General features: G+C 35.3%; 1 protein-coding gene across 1 annotated transcript in view; it reads left to right on the forward strand.

Annotated features, from left to right (window-relative positions):
• Window positions 1-3,552: 3,552 nt before the first annotated feature.
• Window positions 3,553-19,272, forward strand: part of LOC150082866 (uncharacterized) — a 234,651-nt gene continuing 218,931 nt past the window's right edge. The window contains exon 1 of the mRNA XM_090378302.1: window positions 3,553-3,629. Within this exon, the coding sequence (XP_090234428.1) occupies window positions 3,587-3,629 (43 nt within the window). The 5' untranslated portion in view covers window positions 3,553-3,586. The remainder of the gene's footprint in view (window positions 3,630-19,272) is intronic.

The following is a 19,272-nucleotide window of genomic DNA, read 5'->3' on the forward strand; positions in this document are numbered from 1 at the left end:
CTGATTTTTCTAGAACTGAATTCAACACAGATTTTTTTTTCATAGCTTGAGTTCGTTGTTGCTATGGGTATGTCCGGGCGTGCAATACAGTCTTGATATTTCGAATTTAGTTTCACTAAGTATAATTTGCTGAATTTAAAGCTACATTTAAAAGTTATGTGATGCCAAAATTGCGTAATACACAATCTTTCCAGTAAATATTGCCAGTTTTTTTTTTTTTTTTTTTTTCTTCTTTTTCTCCTGAATGCATAACTGGCTCTCATGATAGATTGCTTTTCCTTTCAACAGTCGATATTCTGAATCGAGCTTTTTTGACATAGATTCTATTTGAACCTCGAATTTTCATGTTTTTTTAACGTGCTGCCTGTATATTTCCAGTCAACTTCCATGTAATACAACAGAGGTATACTACATTGAAATAATTGATATGAGAAAAAGTAAACATGGTTCTTAAATTTTGATTATATCAGTAAACGCTATTTTTGTTTCTTCCTGTTTTTTTGTTTTTTTTTTATTGTAACGAAAGTTATTGAATGCCTTGTTTGTCATCCTACAGGCATTCTTTATCACTCAGATGAGAAAGTATGGTCTTTGCATATTATACTGTATTGTGTTACACAATGCAGTATAATATGCAAGGACCATACATTTACTCACTCAGTGGTCTGATCAACTCACCTGGATCACAACAGATGTAATATTTTGAGTACGCTTTGCTCACATCTATGAGATCTCAATAATTATTATATATAGTAGTAGTAATGGCAAATGATGCAAGAAAACAAGCTTATATAGCACCAGCTAAAAAAAAAAAAAAAAAAAAGTTAAAAAACAGTCACCCATCCATACCCTCCATGAATTTGTCTCGTTCTCCCTTGAATTTATTCAAACTATACACTTCCAAAACGACAGATGGAAGCCTGTTCCAACAATCAACCACCTGCTGGCTGAAAGCAAACTTATGCACATCTATCCTGCAAGCATCCTTCCTCAACTTGAATTTATTCCCCCTCATGTGTGTAGTCTCAGCAAGTGGAAGAATACCATTAACATTCTGCTTACTCAATCCATTCAATGTTTTAAACGCCTCAGTCAGATCTCCCCGCAGGTGCCTGGTCTCGAGATACTGCAATTTGCAGAACTGAAGCCTTTAGGGTAAGAGCACCCTTTTGTTACCTTCACCAATTTGGTCGCTCTTCTCTGCATCCCTTACAGCAGATATACATCCTTGCTAAAGTGAGGCCTCCAGACCTGTATACACTAGTCAAGATGCGGCCCAACCAGGGCCTTATACAAAGGGATAATCACCTCCAATTGCACGAGCGTCTCGTTTTGGTTTTCCCTGGTACCACAATTGAACCAATGTATCCCTCTTTTAGTGGCGAAGGTCCTTTTAATTCATTTTCGAATCCACGCTTTGTAGTTTTCTCGAAATCGTGTTTAATTACACAGTCGGAAGATTCACAGTTGATTTTTGTCAGCATTTCGGAAGTGTCCGCTTAATTTTTTTTTTTTTTTAAATTCACCTTTCCATTTTCATTTGGACGAACCTGATTCGAATTACTTGATATTTCGCTGTCCAAAACAACACCGTGACAAAACCAAATATTGCCTGTAAACAAATTCAATTTCGTATGTTTTTCTCCAGTTCAATTCTATTGTCTATTTTTACTATCTCTAAAGTTCATTTCTCAATTTCATTTTTTGCACTTTTTTCTAAAGTCCTTTAAACAAAGACTCAAATCGACTGAACATGTTAACCTCGTGGCTGACACAGTGGTTACAATCACTGCCCTTCTACACATATGCAAGAACTCTTAAGTTTCATCCTGTCGAAACGGAAGGGATTTTTTTGGCGTTTTCTAACATTGTGTGGAATTCGTTGGTCTAGGGGAAAAGTTTCATATTTTATAGTTTTTCTCTCGGAACTCGAGTTCTTCCAGCAAATGGGCTGACCGCAGAACACACGAAGATACAGACACAAGATATGGGAATCTCGTGGACTTAGCTGCCTTGGCATTTAACACGCTCACACACAGCACAACTACAATGAATATGATAAGGCTTTACTATATAAAAAAAATAAAGAGGCAAGTTCAATGAAGTTATTGAGCTCTTGTACGAAACGCATTGAAATCAAAACCTAAACATACAAACAAAGGCGACCACGTGTCATCACCGTTATTACAAGTGACATGTGAAGCTTTAAGTTCGTAGCTGAGCCGTTTCTTGTTGCCTGCTTATAGCACTGTATATATACATAATTTTTATTGAAAGATCGATGACAGTGCCGTACAAAAGGCTCACACAAGCAGCCAGGTGTTTTGTTTGTTAAAACTTTTTTTGTATCCATTTTGTTTGTTTAACAAACATTGAAAAATAAAAGTGAATTACGATTTATACAAGCAAATAAATTAAACAAAGCAGATAACGGCATACTTCAATCTGGCAGTTTAAGAAACTGAGCTAAATTATATTAAAATTAAGTTTACAATTAAACTTAATTAAATATTTAAAAAAAAAAACCTGTAAATTGGTTTTCTCTGTACGACTCATTTGAAAGCGTATGTTCAGACTTCGACGGTTCATGTTTCAGTAGATACAGTACTTTCATGTAAAAGTGTTATTTTTTAATTTAAAATTATAGTAACATTTCAGGATTATTTACTGGGATATCTTTGGACTGCTGATTTCAAAAATATCCAGGCTGAATGAATATCTGGTCATTTATATAACAAGCTGACTTGAAGAGTCATCCACGATAGAGCCCCCCCCCCCACCCCTTATTGTGAGGCGCTCGGCGGTCGTTCGCTTTACCCCCGCTTTCACTACCACTGTGTGTTTAAAACATCTAAGAACGTAATTATGTACATTTGCATTTTACTTATCTGTATTTTACAAATTCATTACAAGCACGTTGCTGTTGGCTTACGTACGTCCGACATATACAGATCACGAATGTGTCCTCTAATTTTCTTCTTTTACTTGAACCTGTACACGACATTCCTAATTTCTAAATACATAAGGAACATCAAACAAATGCAGATAAGCATTATCGGATTGCATATGCGTAGTGCATTTTTCAGAATATTCATCAATTAATTAAATTTTCTGGTAATTTGTCACACACATAAAGTATAACATAAAGATGATTATTTTTCCCTAAATATAATGCTCCAAATTTTACACGTTTATTTGCATTTTAACGTACCAAATGTGAACAAATACTCCAAACAACGTAAAAGAAGTGCATACGTGATGACGGCCATAATTTTGTCTTCCGATTGATATGTTTCGCTCGTGTAAAATTCTTCCTTGTATATAATAGACAAAAGTCGCAATAATTTAATAATTAATTATTTTACATGGTTTTAATATCAACATAACCAAAACATGGTTACATCTAACAAACGTTTAAGTACATTGTAATGCAGGATGCGTACAGATGAGGTATCCGTAGGTGATGCGTTAAAAGTCCAACGCATAGCGCCACCTGTTAGATTTTACGCATGCGCTTTACAGAGGGAAGTGCTCTTAATGCTCCTGATCACTCTCTCTGGCTGTTTGGGGGTGAATACGAGGAATCATGTCGAAACGGAAGCAGAAGCATCTTAGAACAAGAAATAAAGGTATGGATTTTTATTTATATATGATGATAACTTTGAGCTGAATCGTAATGGCAGTGTACAATGTAACTGTGGATTTACATTCAGATTTGAGTCCACTATGGTACTTGTGGGAGGTTAGTTCCATCGTTTCCTGTTGTCTATCCTTCACTAAACTTTCGGAAAGTTTCTGTTTTGTACGCACTTTACCTTATAGAAAATGAGTTCGCACAGTGTACATTGCCAAGGAGCAAAGTACATAGATAAAATGCAGGTAAGATATTAAATGGTAGCCATAATATTAAATATGTGGGATTTAATTGTTTGTGAACAGTAACTTAAATTAGCAAATAGGTTATGGCCTCGGGGCAGAATAAATCACTTCGTGCTCCGTCCTGCATGAGTTATGGAACCAATGAGAATACCAGATGACGAAATATCTCAAATCTAGGTCTTTTCCGTTTGAAGATTTACAATTAGATTCTTCAGCGTGCAAGAATTTAAACTGAATGTTATGAATTTATTTAATTAATTTCCCCAAACTAAATGTTCAATCATTTTCACTATTGTATAAAAGTATTCTATCGATGAGTGCTTGTAAAATTCGAAGCTGTATTGCAAACTATATGTTTGACTTATTAAAAAAAAGTCGTGTCGGTGGATAGGAAAAGTAGGCCTGATTTAATCATGTTCTACATTTTATCTAATGATGATCCCTTCCTATTGATACGGTTTTGTAGTGCAACGATAGTAGTAAAACATGCACTTAAGATTCCTGCTTTATTAGTCTCTCATTGCTGGATATTTTAGGATCTCTTTTCTATCGGTTACTTTTAATTAACGGTTATTTTGTAAATTTTTTTAAACTTTATTTTTTTTATATAAATATATATATAAAAGAAAAGATTTCACATAACATTTTGGCAAATATTGTATTCATCTGAGAAAAGAATGTTTTAAATTTAAATTGGTTTATTTTATTTGTAAGAACTTCTGTAGTTATTTAAAGAAATTTGTTTACAGGATGAAAATTGGAGGCAAACAAAATGAGCTATAAAAGAGCTCACAAGTATTAATATGAACTTCTTGTGAGAGATTGCATAATTAAGGAAAAGGAATGTTGTACATAATAATTTATGATCCTCGTTTTGTATGTTGTTTATGCATATGAACTAAAATATAAAGAAGAAAGTTTTGTTTATATAATTTTAATATAATTTTCATATAATTCTTAAAGGGCTAATATGCATTCATCTAATATGCAAAAAGGAGTTAATAAACAGTCAATATTTTGTTCTTTATTGTTATGAGATAAAAAATGCAGAATGCATTTTCTAGACTATTGATGTAAAGCTGCAGTCTTCCCTCACCCAGCTGATTCCACTGAAATTTATTATGAGTGTTAGTATGATGGTTGTATCATCCTTTACTTGCAGTACCAGTGATGTTAATAATTAATATTTTTCTGTAACTTTTTTTTTTTTTTAAGTGTAATGTGTCATTTACTCAGAAAGATGGAATTTGAGGGTGATGAGAACTGGGCCCCTTGATGCTGTCCTAATACAGTTGATCCAGAACAAGTAAAACTTAATAACAGAATATAAAAAGTAATTTTTTTTTATTTAGTAAAAGCATCTTTATGTTAGTATTAGTAGTGGAAAATAATTCAAGAAAGCCAGCTTTTTCTGCCAACAAAAAAACTACACACTTCACCCATCCTCTAAGAATTTGTCTAGTTCTTTCTTGAATTTATTCAGATCACCCACTTCCACAACAACAGATGAACGTTTGTTCCAACAATCAACCACCTGCTGACTGAAGGCAAACTTCTGCACATCTCTCCTGCAATCATTCTTCCTTAACTTGGATTTATGCCCCCTCATGTGTGTAGTCTTAGCAAGTGGAAAAATGCCATCAGCACTGAGCTTGCTCAATCCATTCAAAGCCTTAAAGACCTCAATCAGATCACCTCACAGGTGCTTAGTCTCCAGATGCTGCAATTTGCAGAACTGAAGCTTTTTTTGGTAAGAACACCCTTTTGTTCCCTTCTCTGCACCCATTCCAGCAGATCTACACCCTTCCTAAAATGAAGCCGCCAGACCTGTGTACAGTACCCAAAATGCAACCTAACCATGGCCTTGTACAGGGGTATATTCACCTCCTTATCCCTGCTAGCAAGGTTTTGTTTATCATTGACAAATGAGCTGCACCCCCCATGAGCTGCACTGCTCAGAGAATTTCATGTCTGACTGCACAATTACTTCCAAGTCGTTTGCATTTTCTGATTCCCTGAGTGTAGTACCACACAGTTGGCATGTTAATCTGGGATTACTGCTACCTATATGCTACTAAGTAATGTTGCTAAGTTAAGTATTAAGTGATTAATTTTATGACTTAAACCTTAAGTGCAGAATATTCACAACTAATTAAGAATAGAATAACCTCAGTTATTAAAGTACTCACCTGAATTAAGTATTTAATACTAAGTAATGCAGCTAGTTTTTTTTTTATTAAAAAGCTAATGTATTCATTAATTTAATTAATACTTAATTTAGTTAGCTAAAATAAGTGTTAGTGTAGCTTAATGTAGATAAATTAAATATAAAATAAGATGATAAACAATAAGAAATAAGCTACATTACTACTTATTATTTTATCATTTTAGCTTAATTTTTTGTTTTGAGAAACTCTCATATTGTTATGGGCTGACTGGTCATATAGTGAATTTGACATTGGCTGGTTCTGTGTGAAACTTTAAATTTTAAGGGTCCTGTGTGCAATAAGACCAGTGGAAATATTTAGCACAAATTTTAGTACTAGTCCAATTCACACCTGTGTATTTTTTTTTAATATTATTATTACATCACATACCTTTTTGGATTATATAAAATGTTTATGTTAAAACAACAATAAATAAAGATTCTATTCATATCCTGAGACTGCTATACATAAAAAAAAAAAAATGTTAGTTGTTGATTTGTGAGACCCTTTTAAATGCTGCCAAATTTTTTTTGCTGTGCCTCCAAATTTTTTTCTTCATTATTATTTTAGGTATGACAGTTTATACCATATGTCACATATTTAAATTTATTTTTCCACATATTATTATGTTATAATCTTCACTACTTTGTATACATTTCCTTCACTGCTGAATCAGAGCCCACATCTCCCCTCCCCTTCTCATAAAAATTGCTGTCAGCTTATAAGAAGACTGACAGCAGTTCATGCATTAGTCTTGATGGCCACAATGACAGTATCATCATCAGCAAAGTGTTACCCAAACAGGTGAAAATCTGTTGGATGCAAGGTCAAGACTGAAGAGGGGATGTGGCAGAACAATCCACCCAAATTCTGCAGTGGTCTCCCTTGTCAGGACTGTCTGGAATTGTGTTTAAGGGGAAATTTTCTTTTGTTCTCTGGCTTCACTCTTGTACTTTGCCTCTTCAGTGTCTCCACATAGTGAGCAGAATTGATTCTGTCTTCCTTTTCCAGGAAATCCACCAAGATAACTCCTCTCTTGTCCCAAAAAATAGACTGCATGATTTTTACACCTGATGGCTGAGCCTTGAATTTCTTCTTTATCATCAAATCCTTGTGTACTCTATAGACTACCACTTTGACTTCTGTTCAAAGTGGTGTACTCAGGTTTCATCTTTGGTGATCATGCTGTATAGAAAATCACTGCCCATTTCATACTTCTCCAGAAGATCAACTGAAGCCTGTGCAATCTGCTCCTCTTGATCTGTCTTTAATATTCATGGAACCTACCTGGCACAATGTTCTGTATTTCAAATTGTCCAGAATTGTCTTCAATGCATTAAAGCCTATTTCCACTCTTTTACACATTTACAAAGTCTACACGTGCTTACCGTCATGAATCAGTTTATCCAGCCTTTCCTCATTTTCTGTCATCACTACAGTGTGAGAATGGCCTTGCCTTGACATATCCTTCATATCACTACTATTCTCACTGACATGCATAATTCATAACCTCACTATTCCCACGTTGACTGTCATGTCCCTGTGAATGTTCTTCAAATGTCAGTGAATATCAATGATGCAATGTTCTACACTCAGGAATTCAATAACACACCACTGCTTCATATGCACATCAGTGTCATCCTCTATTTTCACAAATTTCTGTGGCTCTGCTACTTGGTGTGCAGTTGTGAAACTTACAGGATATTGGTTGTAATGTTTAAATTTTCACTTGACACTATTACATTTTATATGCAACATCTCATGAGTGGGAAAAAAATTTAGATGTTTTGGAATTTTTTTGATTATAATACAGTTGTAGGATAGATGTGCCGAAGTTTGCCTTTAGCCAGCATGTGGTTGATTGCAGGAACAAACTTCCAACTGTTGTTGTAGAAGTTGATAGCTTAAATAGATGCAAGGCAGAACTAGAGGCAACAAGGCATTTGGAGCAAGTGGATGAGTGAAATTAGTTTTTTTTTTTTTTCTTTTGGCTGATGCTATATAAGCTTGCTTTCTTGCATCATGTGGCTTTACTAATACTAAATACTAATAATAACAGGTTTTATATATAACCTAGCATACTTTTTTATATTGGAGGAGAGGGGATATCAATGCATTCAGTGTACTCAAGGACAGATCAAAGAGATAATTTGGGCAATTAATCTCTGCCAAAATTATTACAAAAGCACATTTTTGCATTATTTGTGAACAAAACAATTTTCATATACTACTACCCCCAGTAAATGAAGGCTGGATCCAATCTTGATTGTGGTAAGCAGGAAGAGCCATTGCTAAACATATACACATTTTAGACTATATTGCATATGAAATCAAATACTGTATTTGGAAAGCTCTCTAGTTCCCAGTGAGATGAGCTTCAGTATATGCATTTTTTATATTTATTTCTATTTTATATTATTTGATTTATTGATTTGATATATTGGTATTTTCAAAAATTTGTCAACATCAGAAGCTGAAATGCATTAGTATTAACTTGATGTAAGGAACCGAAGCTTATACAGCAAAAAAAAAAAAAAAAAAAAACCATCCTTTTCCCCATTCCTTCTAGTAATTTGTCCAAACCTTCCTTAAAATTCATTCAAACTACTCACAACACTAGGTAAAAGTTTATATAACAATTGATTACTTTGGCTGAGTGCAAATTTCCACACATCTATTCATTCTGTAACCATCTTTTTTAATTTAAATTTATGCCCCCTATGTGTTTTATCTGAGAAAGAGTAAAGATGCCATCAGCATTTAGTTTACTTATCCCATTTAAAGCCTTATATACTTCAGTTAGGTCACTAAGCAGATGCAAAAGTTTCCAGAAGATGCAACTTAGATAACCCCAGCCTTTCTTATTAAGAATATTATTTTGTGACCCCATCTAATCTTGTCTGCTCCTCTCTGCCCACTTTTCAACAAATTTTCTGAAATGAGGTTTCCAAACCTGTATGCAGTATTCTAGATGTGGTTTAACCACTGACTTATACAGTAAGATAATTTAAATTTCCTCTTTGTCACTTCTGATAAAGTTCATATATGCCAAAATAAAGTTCATGTATGACAGAATCCTATGAACTTGACTATTCTAGCTGTTTGTTTGCACTGCTAAGAGAATTTCATGTCAGACTATATAATTACCTGTAGATCTTTTTCATACTCCATTACTTTTAGTTTGGTCAGGGGTGGGCAGAGGGGCATATGCTTTCCCCTTAACCATGCTTATAAGTGTATGCGTACAAGTGTTCCTAGGTCTATCTAAAAAAAAAAACAAAAAAAAAAAAAAAGCACTAAAATCCTGGCCATATGCCTCCCCCTTACAATGATTGATACCTGGACATGATAGTGAGTTAAGTACCACCCAAATGGTGTGTTATTAGATTAGTAGTGGAAAATGATATAAGGAAGCAAGCTTATATAGTAATATCCAAAAAAAACCACTATCCTACCTCATCTTTCAGTTCCCCTGTAATAATTTATCTAATTCTTCCTTAAATTTATTCAAACTGCCCACTTCCACAACATCAGATGGAAATTTGTTCCAACAATCAAACACTTTTTGGCTGAAAGCTAAATTTTGCACATCTGTGCTATAACCATCTTCTTTCAATTTGAATTTATGTACCCTGATGTGTATTGTCTGAGAAAGAGTAAAGATACCATCAGCATTTAGTTTTATCAATCTATTTAAAGTCTAAAACAATTCAATTAGGTTTTCTTGCAGGTGTGGTTTCCAAATGCTGCAGTTTACAGAACTAAAGTCTTTTATGGTAAGAGTACCCTTTTGTATACTGACTAATTTTGTTGCACTTCTCTGCACCTGTTCCAGTAGATCCACATCCCTCTTAAAATGAGGCTTCCAGATTTGTATGCAGTACTCAAGATGTGGCCTAACCATTGCCTTATACAACAGGATAATCACTTACTTGTCCCTGCAAGCAAAATTCCTGTATATTGCTGATAGAACCCCCATGAATAAGAATACCTTTGGTATCCTATTTTTAATGGGTATTTACTTATGCTTGTTATGTGACCTCTGGAATTAACTACTTATTTATTAACCACTTAATGTAGCCCACTAGTCAGAATTCTGAGAGCACATGCATTTCAATATTTTCATTAACTACAAATACATTTAATATTTTGCAATTATTGCTACCCATGTGCAGTATCTTGCATTTATCACTGTTAAACCCTAGATCCTCTTGAAGTAGCATATTCTTATTACTGTCATTAACCACTGTACCTACCTTTATATCATCAGCGAACTTAGACATAAAAGTTGAATTACATCAGTATCATTAATAAATATTAAAAACAGTATGGGGGCCCTTTGGATCTCCATTCATGCCATTAGTACAGGAGAAGTGTCCATTTATAGCCAACCTTTGTCTCCTACCACTTAACCAACCCTTTATCCATAAGTAGCAACTTGCCCCCAATGCCATATTACTCTAATTTATACAATTGTACATTGCTCTAATATTTATATACAACAGTTGTATATGTGGTATGGTATCAAAGGCTTTACTGTAATTTAAGTATATGATGTCATAATTATTCTTTGCATTCAGTTCCTTTTGTGACAACCTCATAGTAGCTAATCAGATTGGTATGGCATGATCTTCCTTTAGCAAACCCATGCTGTGATTTGCTGTATATCCCCACTCCTATCAAGTTGATCTTGCATTACTTCTTTAACTGTTGATTCTATTATATCCCCTGGCCCAGGGGTTAAACTTACGTACAGATCTGTAGTTGTCCTTTTTGCCATTGTAAATAGGACACAATACATTTGCACATCTGCAATCTACAGATACTTCTTTAAAGTAGGGGTTTATTTTAACAATTATTTAATTTCTGAAGCAGCATAGTCTGGTCCTGATGGTTAACCATATTTTCCACTTTTAAATCATCAGAAAACTTTGACAGCATTTCCTGTATACATGAATATCATTGAGAAAAATTGGAAACGAGAGCCCAGCAATAAACTCTGAGGATCCAGCTTGCTACATTAATTCACTCTGAAGAATGTACATTATTCATGATTTTCTGCCCCTTTCACTTAGCCAACTCTAGTTTGTATGATAGCCTCTCATGGGAAACTGAATCAGAAGCTTTACTAAATCTAGATTTTTAGTAAAGCTTTTTCAGTAGTATGTAACATTATCATAAGAAACAATTTATAATTTTACTTCTTATGCCAAAACAACGGCATGAGGGAGTTGCATGGTGCTTTTATTGTGATCATCTCCCTAATAAGTTACTGGTATTGCATCGGGATGGCAAAAATCATTGTAAGTATCTACTTATATGATTTGATCACCATTTTTGTACTATCCACTAGCATAGTCGGTGGGAATGGGTATCAGAAATTAGGATTAGCCAACTATAAATTTACAGATTTTGGCTGTTATAAAACTACTATTGTTTAGGTACGGGAAATATATTCATTGTGGTTCTGGATATGGGAAATATATTACAAAAAATAGCTCATTGAGTAAGCTGTTATTTTGATCATTTCTCTATTTCCTGATGCTAGTTAAAAAACCTGAATATTGGGATCATCACCCAGTTGTTAACAGTAACTCTTCCTATTACTCAGTGCATTTCCCAAATTGATATCATTCTTCCTCTGGGCTTGGAATGGACTGTAGTGCACAGTAACATCATTGTGGTTTGTCACACACATCGGCAATCTCGTATACTTAGTTGGTTATTAAAAATTAGTTTCTTTTTTTTTTCTACGAGTGTTCCATTTCATAAAATTTTCCATTTTGACTCCATTGTTTGTCTAACAGATGCTGGGCTAAACAGCAGATGTTCAATGTAAATTTGTATTATGAAATTCTTATTAGTATCACTGAAGTATCTAAATCTACTTCATGAGTTCATAGTATTAATCATAGGAATGATTGGCTTTCAGAATGGTGTAATATTTTGAATGTTTAAATTGATTAAATTCCCTTTAAATTTTGTATGAGCATTAAATGGCGATTGATGTTACAAAACCATAAGTTCAAAGATTTTTAAAAATGTTCCAAAACTCTTTGTTCATCATTTTCAATACATATAAATCAAAACAAAACAGAAAAAAATTCTTTGGATAAAGGTGACCTATCAGTGAAGCTCTGTAAAGTCTTTTAAGCACCTAGCAAATAAGAAAATGCCCTTCTGACTACATGAAAATGTCCTATAATACTGTATTTTGCTGCCATTAAGAGTTGGAACCTCGGCGTGATTGCTTTCAGGCATCCATGTTAACACAGCCTTACCCACTAGCACCCTAGTTTTCCTTGAACTCCTGCATTTGCATATTTAAACTTGGTTGTAATACTAATTTGGAAACAGATGTAGAACAGCTGCGTTTCCATCTGTTGATATTATAACCTTAGATATGTGTAATCTACCCAGCTGTTGCAGGCTGAGGTGGGGGTGGAGCTTTATACATGATCTCAATAGGTCTCATATTGTACTGGACACACTCAGATATAACATAGCATTCCTTCATCTGTTTTTAAAACCTGTGCATCACAGTTAACTAAAGTTTTACATCACCTTTTCTGTTTTCTTATTCCACTATGCCTAACTTTCTCCACATAAACTTTACATATATAGGTCCATAAAAATGCCCCAAAAGCTGTTTTTCTTTCATTTCAAGGGAAATTTTACTTCTGAGTATATATAACAACCTTGTGAAGTCAGAGAATATTGTTCTCATCAACAATAGGTAATGGTTTTCTTAAAATTCTTAAAAAACTCTCAATTTCATTCAAAAGAGAACCATTTGATTAATTGATTATTTCCCTCTTGCAAAAATTCACTCATTTTCCTTCACAGATTTTTCCTTTTTCCTTCACAGATTTTCTGTAGAAAACATGCAGAAAAATAAACAATATTTCCATGCACAGATCATAAAGTTCCTGGACTGGTGCTGTTGTGATCATGTTTGATAAGTTTCAAAATAAATGAAAGTTATACATTATAGCTCAAACTTTCTCCAGCAGATGGTGGTACAGATTGTCCAGTAGGCTGACAGATTGCAAGTAACAATCAGTTTTGTTAGTAGCATTAACGTTCCATGTAATGATTTTGCAATGGTGCAATGAACAAATATCATATTTTGCTTTAAACTGGGAAAATCTGCAACAGAAACATATGAAATGTTAAAAACTGTTTATGGTGACGAAACATTAACTTATACCAGTGTGTTTGAATGGTACAAACAGTTCAGAGACGGACGTGAGGATGTTTGCAATGACCCAAGAAGTGGGTGTCTATTAACCCCTCGAAATGAAGACAGAGTTGCAAAAGTTCAGAAAGTTGTGGCAAGAGCTCATTGTTTGACTCTCAGAATGAAGGCTGATGAGTTGGATGTGAATAAGGAGATGATTTGGACTCAAGCGTTTAGGGCATAAGCCTCAAGCTATGAAGGAGTCTAGACTATGTATAAATATAGTGCAAATGCATCAGGAATACATAGCTATATCTGAATAAATCAGATATAGATGATTTGTCAAATTCTGCATGAAGATTTAGGAAAAAAGGAAAATCTATACAAAATTTGTGTTTCACAGTTCCTCATAGATGAGCAGAAGCAACAAAGAGTGACATTATGCAAAGACTTCATCCAGACTTGCCAGGGCAATCCTAATTTTCTTGACCAGATTGTCACTGGAGATGGGTGTTGGGTGTTTCAGTATGACCCAGAGATAAGGTGTCAGAGCAAACAGTGGACTTCGAAATCATCACCAAGGCCCAAAAATTTTTTTGATAACAGAAGTCCAGGATCAAGATGATGCTGATCATATTTTTTTAAAAACGGTGTGATTCGCAAAGAATTTGTACCTGAGGGGGAGAGAGCCAATGCTGTGTTCATACAAGTGCTTTTATGACTATAGCACATTTCCCAAGTGAGGCCACAATTTCAAGAGAAAGGCAGCTGGTTCTTGTTGTATGACAATGCCCTGTCCATTCCAAACTTGTTTTGAAGACATTTCTGATGAAATATGGCATAGTATAGATCTAACATCCACCCTACTCTCCCAATATAGTATACCTGTGGACCCCTTTCTCTTTCTTAAAGTGAAAACTGCCCTCAAAAGGAAAGAGATTTCAGGATTTTGAAGATATAAAGTAAAACATAACTGCCAAACTGAACATTATCTCTTTGGATCCTTGCACTATCTCTATTCAGAAAGTTTAAGTTTTAGAACATTGTAATAAGTGCATTCAATCAGGTGGTGATTACTTTGAATAAAAATAAAACCATTTTTGAGTTCCTTCACTCTGTTCTTTCTATTCCACCAGTCTGGGAATTTTATTGCCACATCTCATAGTTATTCATTATAAGTACTTGCCTTTTGCCATTCACATGAATTTCATTTCTAAACTTTTCATCCTTTCACCTATAGCTCAAATGTTTTAAACATAAATTATGTAGAATATGTTTGCTTCCTTGCATTTTTTGACTTGATTAATGCTGATACTAATTCAATCGAAAAATTTTTTGATTTAAGTAATAATTTTTAGGAACTCATCTATGTCATAAATAGATCATCATCTGGATATTGGAAATATATTTTTTAATATTCTGGGTTCTAGGCTCTATCTCAGGAAGAGGTTGTGGTGATAATTGCAAGTCTCCACTACCCATCTCATGATATTTAACTTCATATAATATTATCATTTTCTAACATCTTGCTGTCTAGCATCTTGATGTAGGATTCTATGGAATCCCACTCATTGGATCACTTCTCCACTATTCATAAAGCACCTCTATCTTCTTTCCTCTCAAGCCAAGGGCAGTAAGTTCTTCAGAATGGCTAATTGTGTTGGTATAAGGAAGATGGATAAAGTGTTTTATGTGAGTTATCATGGTTAAAGGATTCCCCTCCTCTTATTTCTTCCCTTTTAGTGGTCAGTGTCCTTTTCATTTTTCCATTAGGTCCTTAGGGGCCGAAAAGCTATGTCCACTATATTCTTTATGCAGATGATTTGAGCTTTTGTGATTATTCAATGCCTAAACGTCTGTGTTGTGCTTCCATTAACTATTTTTATTACCAGTACCAGTTTAACAAACTTTATTGAGCTAGAATTTACTAATTGCATAATTTATCAACTGCATAAATGTAAAAATTCATTAAGCAAACTGTTATATCAGATATAGGTGTAATTCAGAGTTCACACATTGTTATGAATGTGTGAACTCAGAATCCCAGTAGCATATCTAGGATTCAGTGTGCCCAGTTATAAAAGATGAACATGGACCACCAAGTGGCCCCTTAATGTGCCTTGTAGCCTCTGTTCTACTCATGATGGGCACATGTGCACTCATACCTGCTGTGCATTTCAGTGATGTATTCCTGATATATCAGGAATATATCATTGAAATGCACATCAGTGATATATTCCTGATAAACTGACAAGTTTATCAATCCCTAAAAAAGATCGAAAAGATTTTAAAAATATAAAAAGTAGTTATGAAACCAATTTTTAGGGACCTGAAACAGCTTCTTCAGCTATTGTTATGGTTAAAGCATCTCTATTTAGTGGTGGTGCCAGATCAGAATACTTTCTTTCAATCCTGTTAAATGTGTACTGATTAGCTGTAAGTTGGAACAGTGTTCTATATGTTTATTGAACAATTTATTCACAAATCTTCTGAGATGGATGATAAAACTGTTTAATTAAACAGGTCCCTGAGGCTTGTTACAGACATTCTCTCAGGTATGACAAGTTAAGGCTTGCTGCCTCGGAATCTAAAATGCTGACAGAATGGATATTCAGGTTCCATTTGTGAGTCAATTGAACCGAATTAATCCTGGGTATACCCCCATATGCAAGGGCTGAAACACCACCTAGTATACCGAAGGCTCTTGGGAAAGAGGGTCCCGAGTGCCAAGCGAGTGACTAAAGCGATTCTTCAGTGATTTGAAAGCGATTTTCTTAAAAGAGCGATTGATTGTAGTTGAACGTTATTTTCTAATTTCCAAAGTTATATAATTTTGCTCTTCTAAAGTAAAGAAGTCAGCTTACTCAACAGAAAGGAAAGCCACCTTTCTTCTTGTATATAAGACTAATCTACTAACGCACTAACACTAACAACCTTATTGCTTGGTCACTGGTGGCACCGCTCCTGCCTCCACGTGGCGGGGCTGGAAGCCTGGGAGGAGAAATCCACTCTCCCGGGACTAAAAGGAGCAACTATGGACAACACAAAACAGTCCTACTATGGATCTGTTGATCCAGATTCAAGTAGACATGACGACCATGATAATTTGAATAAATCCCATGCTAAGAGACAAAAAAAAAGAAGGGACAGATTTTTCTGCTCCGCTCTTCTTAATATTGCATTCCTCCACAGACCAACCACTGAGTAAGCTCTCCCCATTTTTGATTCAGAAATGTCTCGAAAATGTGGCTGGGCCTCCAAAAATGGTTCGGTGACTAAGATCTGGAGACCTATTAGTGGAGATGAGTGAACACAGACATGCTGAAAGACTCTTGAAAATATCTACCTTTGGTGGAATTTCCACAAAGGTTATCCCACATGCCACCTTGAACTCCTCTAAAGGGGTAATATCTGAATGGGATCTTCTAAATGTATCAGAGGATGAACTTGTCTCCGAATTAAGTAACCAAAATGTAGTCCAGGCAAAAAGAATTGTCATCAAAAAAGATGGAGAGCCTGTCCCTACACGAACAGTCATATTGACATATTTAAGTCACCAAATCTCCCCACAACTATAAAAGCTGGATATCTCAGATGCCATGTTCGACCGTACATTCCCAACCCAGTTCGGTGCTTTAAGTGCCAAAAATTCGGTCATTCGCAAACTGTGTGCAGAGGTATAGTCACTTGTGCTTCTTGTGGTTCAAAAGAACACACACATACGGACTGTAATAATGAAACCCAAAACTGTCCTAACTGCCAGGGAAATCATTCTGCCTTCTCTAAGGACTGTATCCAATGGAAAAGAGAGAAGAACATTCAGAAATATAAAATAGAGAACAAAGTGTCATATCAAGAGGCAAAGAAACACTTTGCAATCCCTACTAAATCATCTACATACGCCTCAGTTACTCAACAGCTACGCACAATATCAACTCAGACTGACTGCTCCGTCCCTCCAAATATCTCTATATCTGGTTGGGCAAAATCATTACTTACTTCATTAAAAGAACAATCTCCCTCCAAATATGCAATCCAAGAAGTAAATACTCCGGTAACAATACCTCCAGATAAGAATCATAATCAGCAACCGAAAGTACAAACTAAGAGCTCTGAAAGAACTGATACGCACACATTCAGATCTGATACCATGGACGCTGATGAAAAAGCGGATGAAGATGACACATTTCTTGAAATTCATCCAGAAGGTGACATTGACACAAGCAGACCAGTCTTCTCAAAGAAGGATAAAGGGAAAATTGACAGGCGTAAGCAAACTACCTCACGGAAGTTAACAGACACTAGCTAAAACCAAACAATGGATACAATTATTCAATGGAACTGTCGTGGGCTCCGTGCTAACTTTGACAATTTTTACGATCTCCTATCTGAATACAAGCCTGTTGCAGTATGCATTCAAGAAACAAATCTCACAAATGCAATATCTATGAAAATTAAGCATTACAATATGTATAGAAAAGATAGAAACTCATCTAATTTAGCTCATGGAGGAGTAGCACTCATAGTGAACTCTTCAGTGTCCTCTAGACCTATCCCCCTGCAAACATCTTTAGAGGCTATTGCTGTCCGTGTCACCTTCGGAATCACAATAACATTAGTTTCATTGTATCTATCACCAAATCATACATACACCTTTGCTGATTTAGATAATTTAGTAATGCAAATACCTGCTCCCTTTTGTATTATGGGTGACTGGAATGGCCATCACCCGCTATGGGGTTCTCAACATCTTGACTCCAGAGGACAGATAATTGAAAAAATTTTAGATAAACATAACCTGACAATTTTAAACACAGGTGCTCACACATACGTGCATTTATCATCTGGCTCAACTTCTGCTCTTGATCTTTCAATATGCTCTCCAGTGATATTTCCTCTCATAGACTGGACCGTTACTAATAACCCTCGCGGGAGCGATCACTTTCCTATCATCTGTACTTTCTGTATAAGTTCTACCCCTCAGAGTAACATTAGGACAACCTGGAAATTTGCTAAGGCTAACTGGGTTAAATACCAAGAAATAGCTCACTTAGATACTGTCTTCATAGCAACCCACACAATTGACTCTGCAGTAAGCTACATTACAGATACAATAATGAAAGCATCCGAGACTGCTATACCAAAATCATCATCCAAAAATGTGGTGGAACGAAGCATGCAACAGTGCTAAAAAAGAAAGGAACAAATATTGGAATATTTTTCGAAAACATCCAACCACAGCTAACCTCCTACAGTTTATGAGAGCCAGAGCTAAAGCTCGTCATATAAGACGGGAGAGTAAAAAAGAAACATGGGCGCATTATGCCTCCACCATAAACAGATCCACAGATACTTCTACAATTTGGAAAAAAATCAAAAGAATTAATGGTAAATACTCGCAGACAACTTCTCCTATTCTACTTGTAAAAGGGAAAGAAATCTCTGAACCTACAGAAATTGCCAATGCCTTAGGTACTACGTTTGAAACGCTTTCAGCTGTTGCCACATATGAACCTGCATTTCAATTGCTAAAATCCCAGACAGAAAAACACAAACTAAATTTTAATACTGTCATCCTTCATTCTTATAATCTGCCTCTGACCATGAATGAATTGCGTAATGCACTTGCACGAGTGAAAAACAGTGCTCCAGGTCCCGACGGGATTTATTACACCATGATCTGTCATCTAAGTGAGGAATCATTAACTGTACTCTTACAACTGTATAACAGAATTTTCTTAGAGGAGTATTACCCCGCTAGCTGGTGCCATTCTTATGTGCTAGCCTTCCCGAAACCAGGGAAAGACCACACAGATCCCAAAAATTACCGTCCTGTTTCTCTAACCAGTTGTCTGGGAAAAACATTGGAAAAAATAATTAACGCCAGACTGACATGGTTATTAGAGACTCAAAACATTTTAAGCCCAAGTCAGTATGGTTTCCGGAGAAAAAGATGTACGCTTGATCTCATTATCAAGGCCAAAACAAATATCCGGAATGCGTTCT

Source organism: Mastigoproctus giganteus, chromosome 7, assembly GCF_048544385.1.
Source record: "Mastigoproctus giganteus isolate SK-2022 chromosome 7, ASM4854438v1, whole genome shotgun sequence".
NCBI lineage: Eukaryota > Metazoa > Arthropoda > Arachnida > Uropygi > Thelyphonidae > Mastigoproctus > Mastigoproctus giganteus.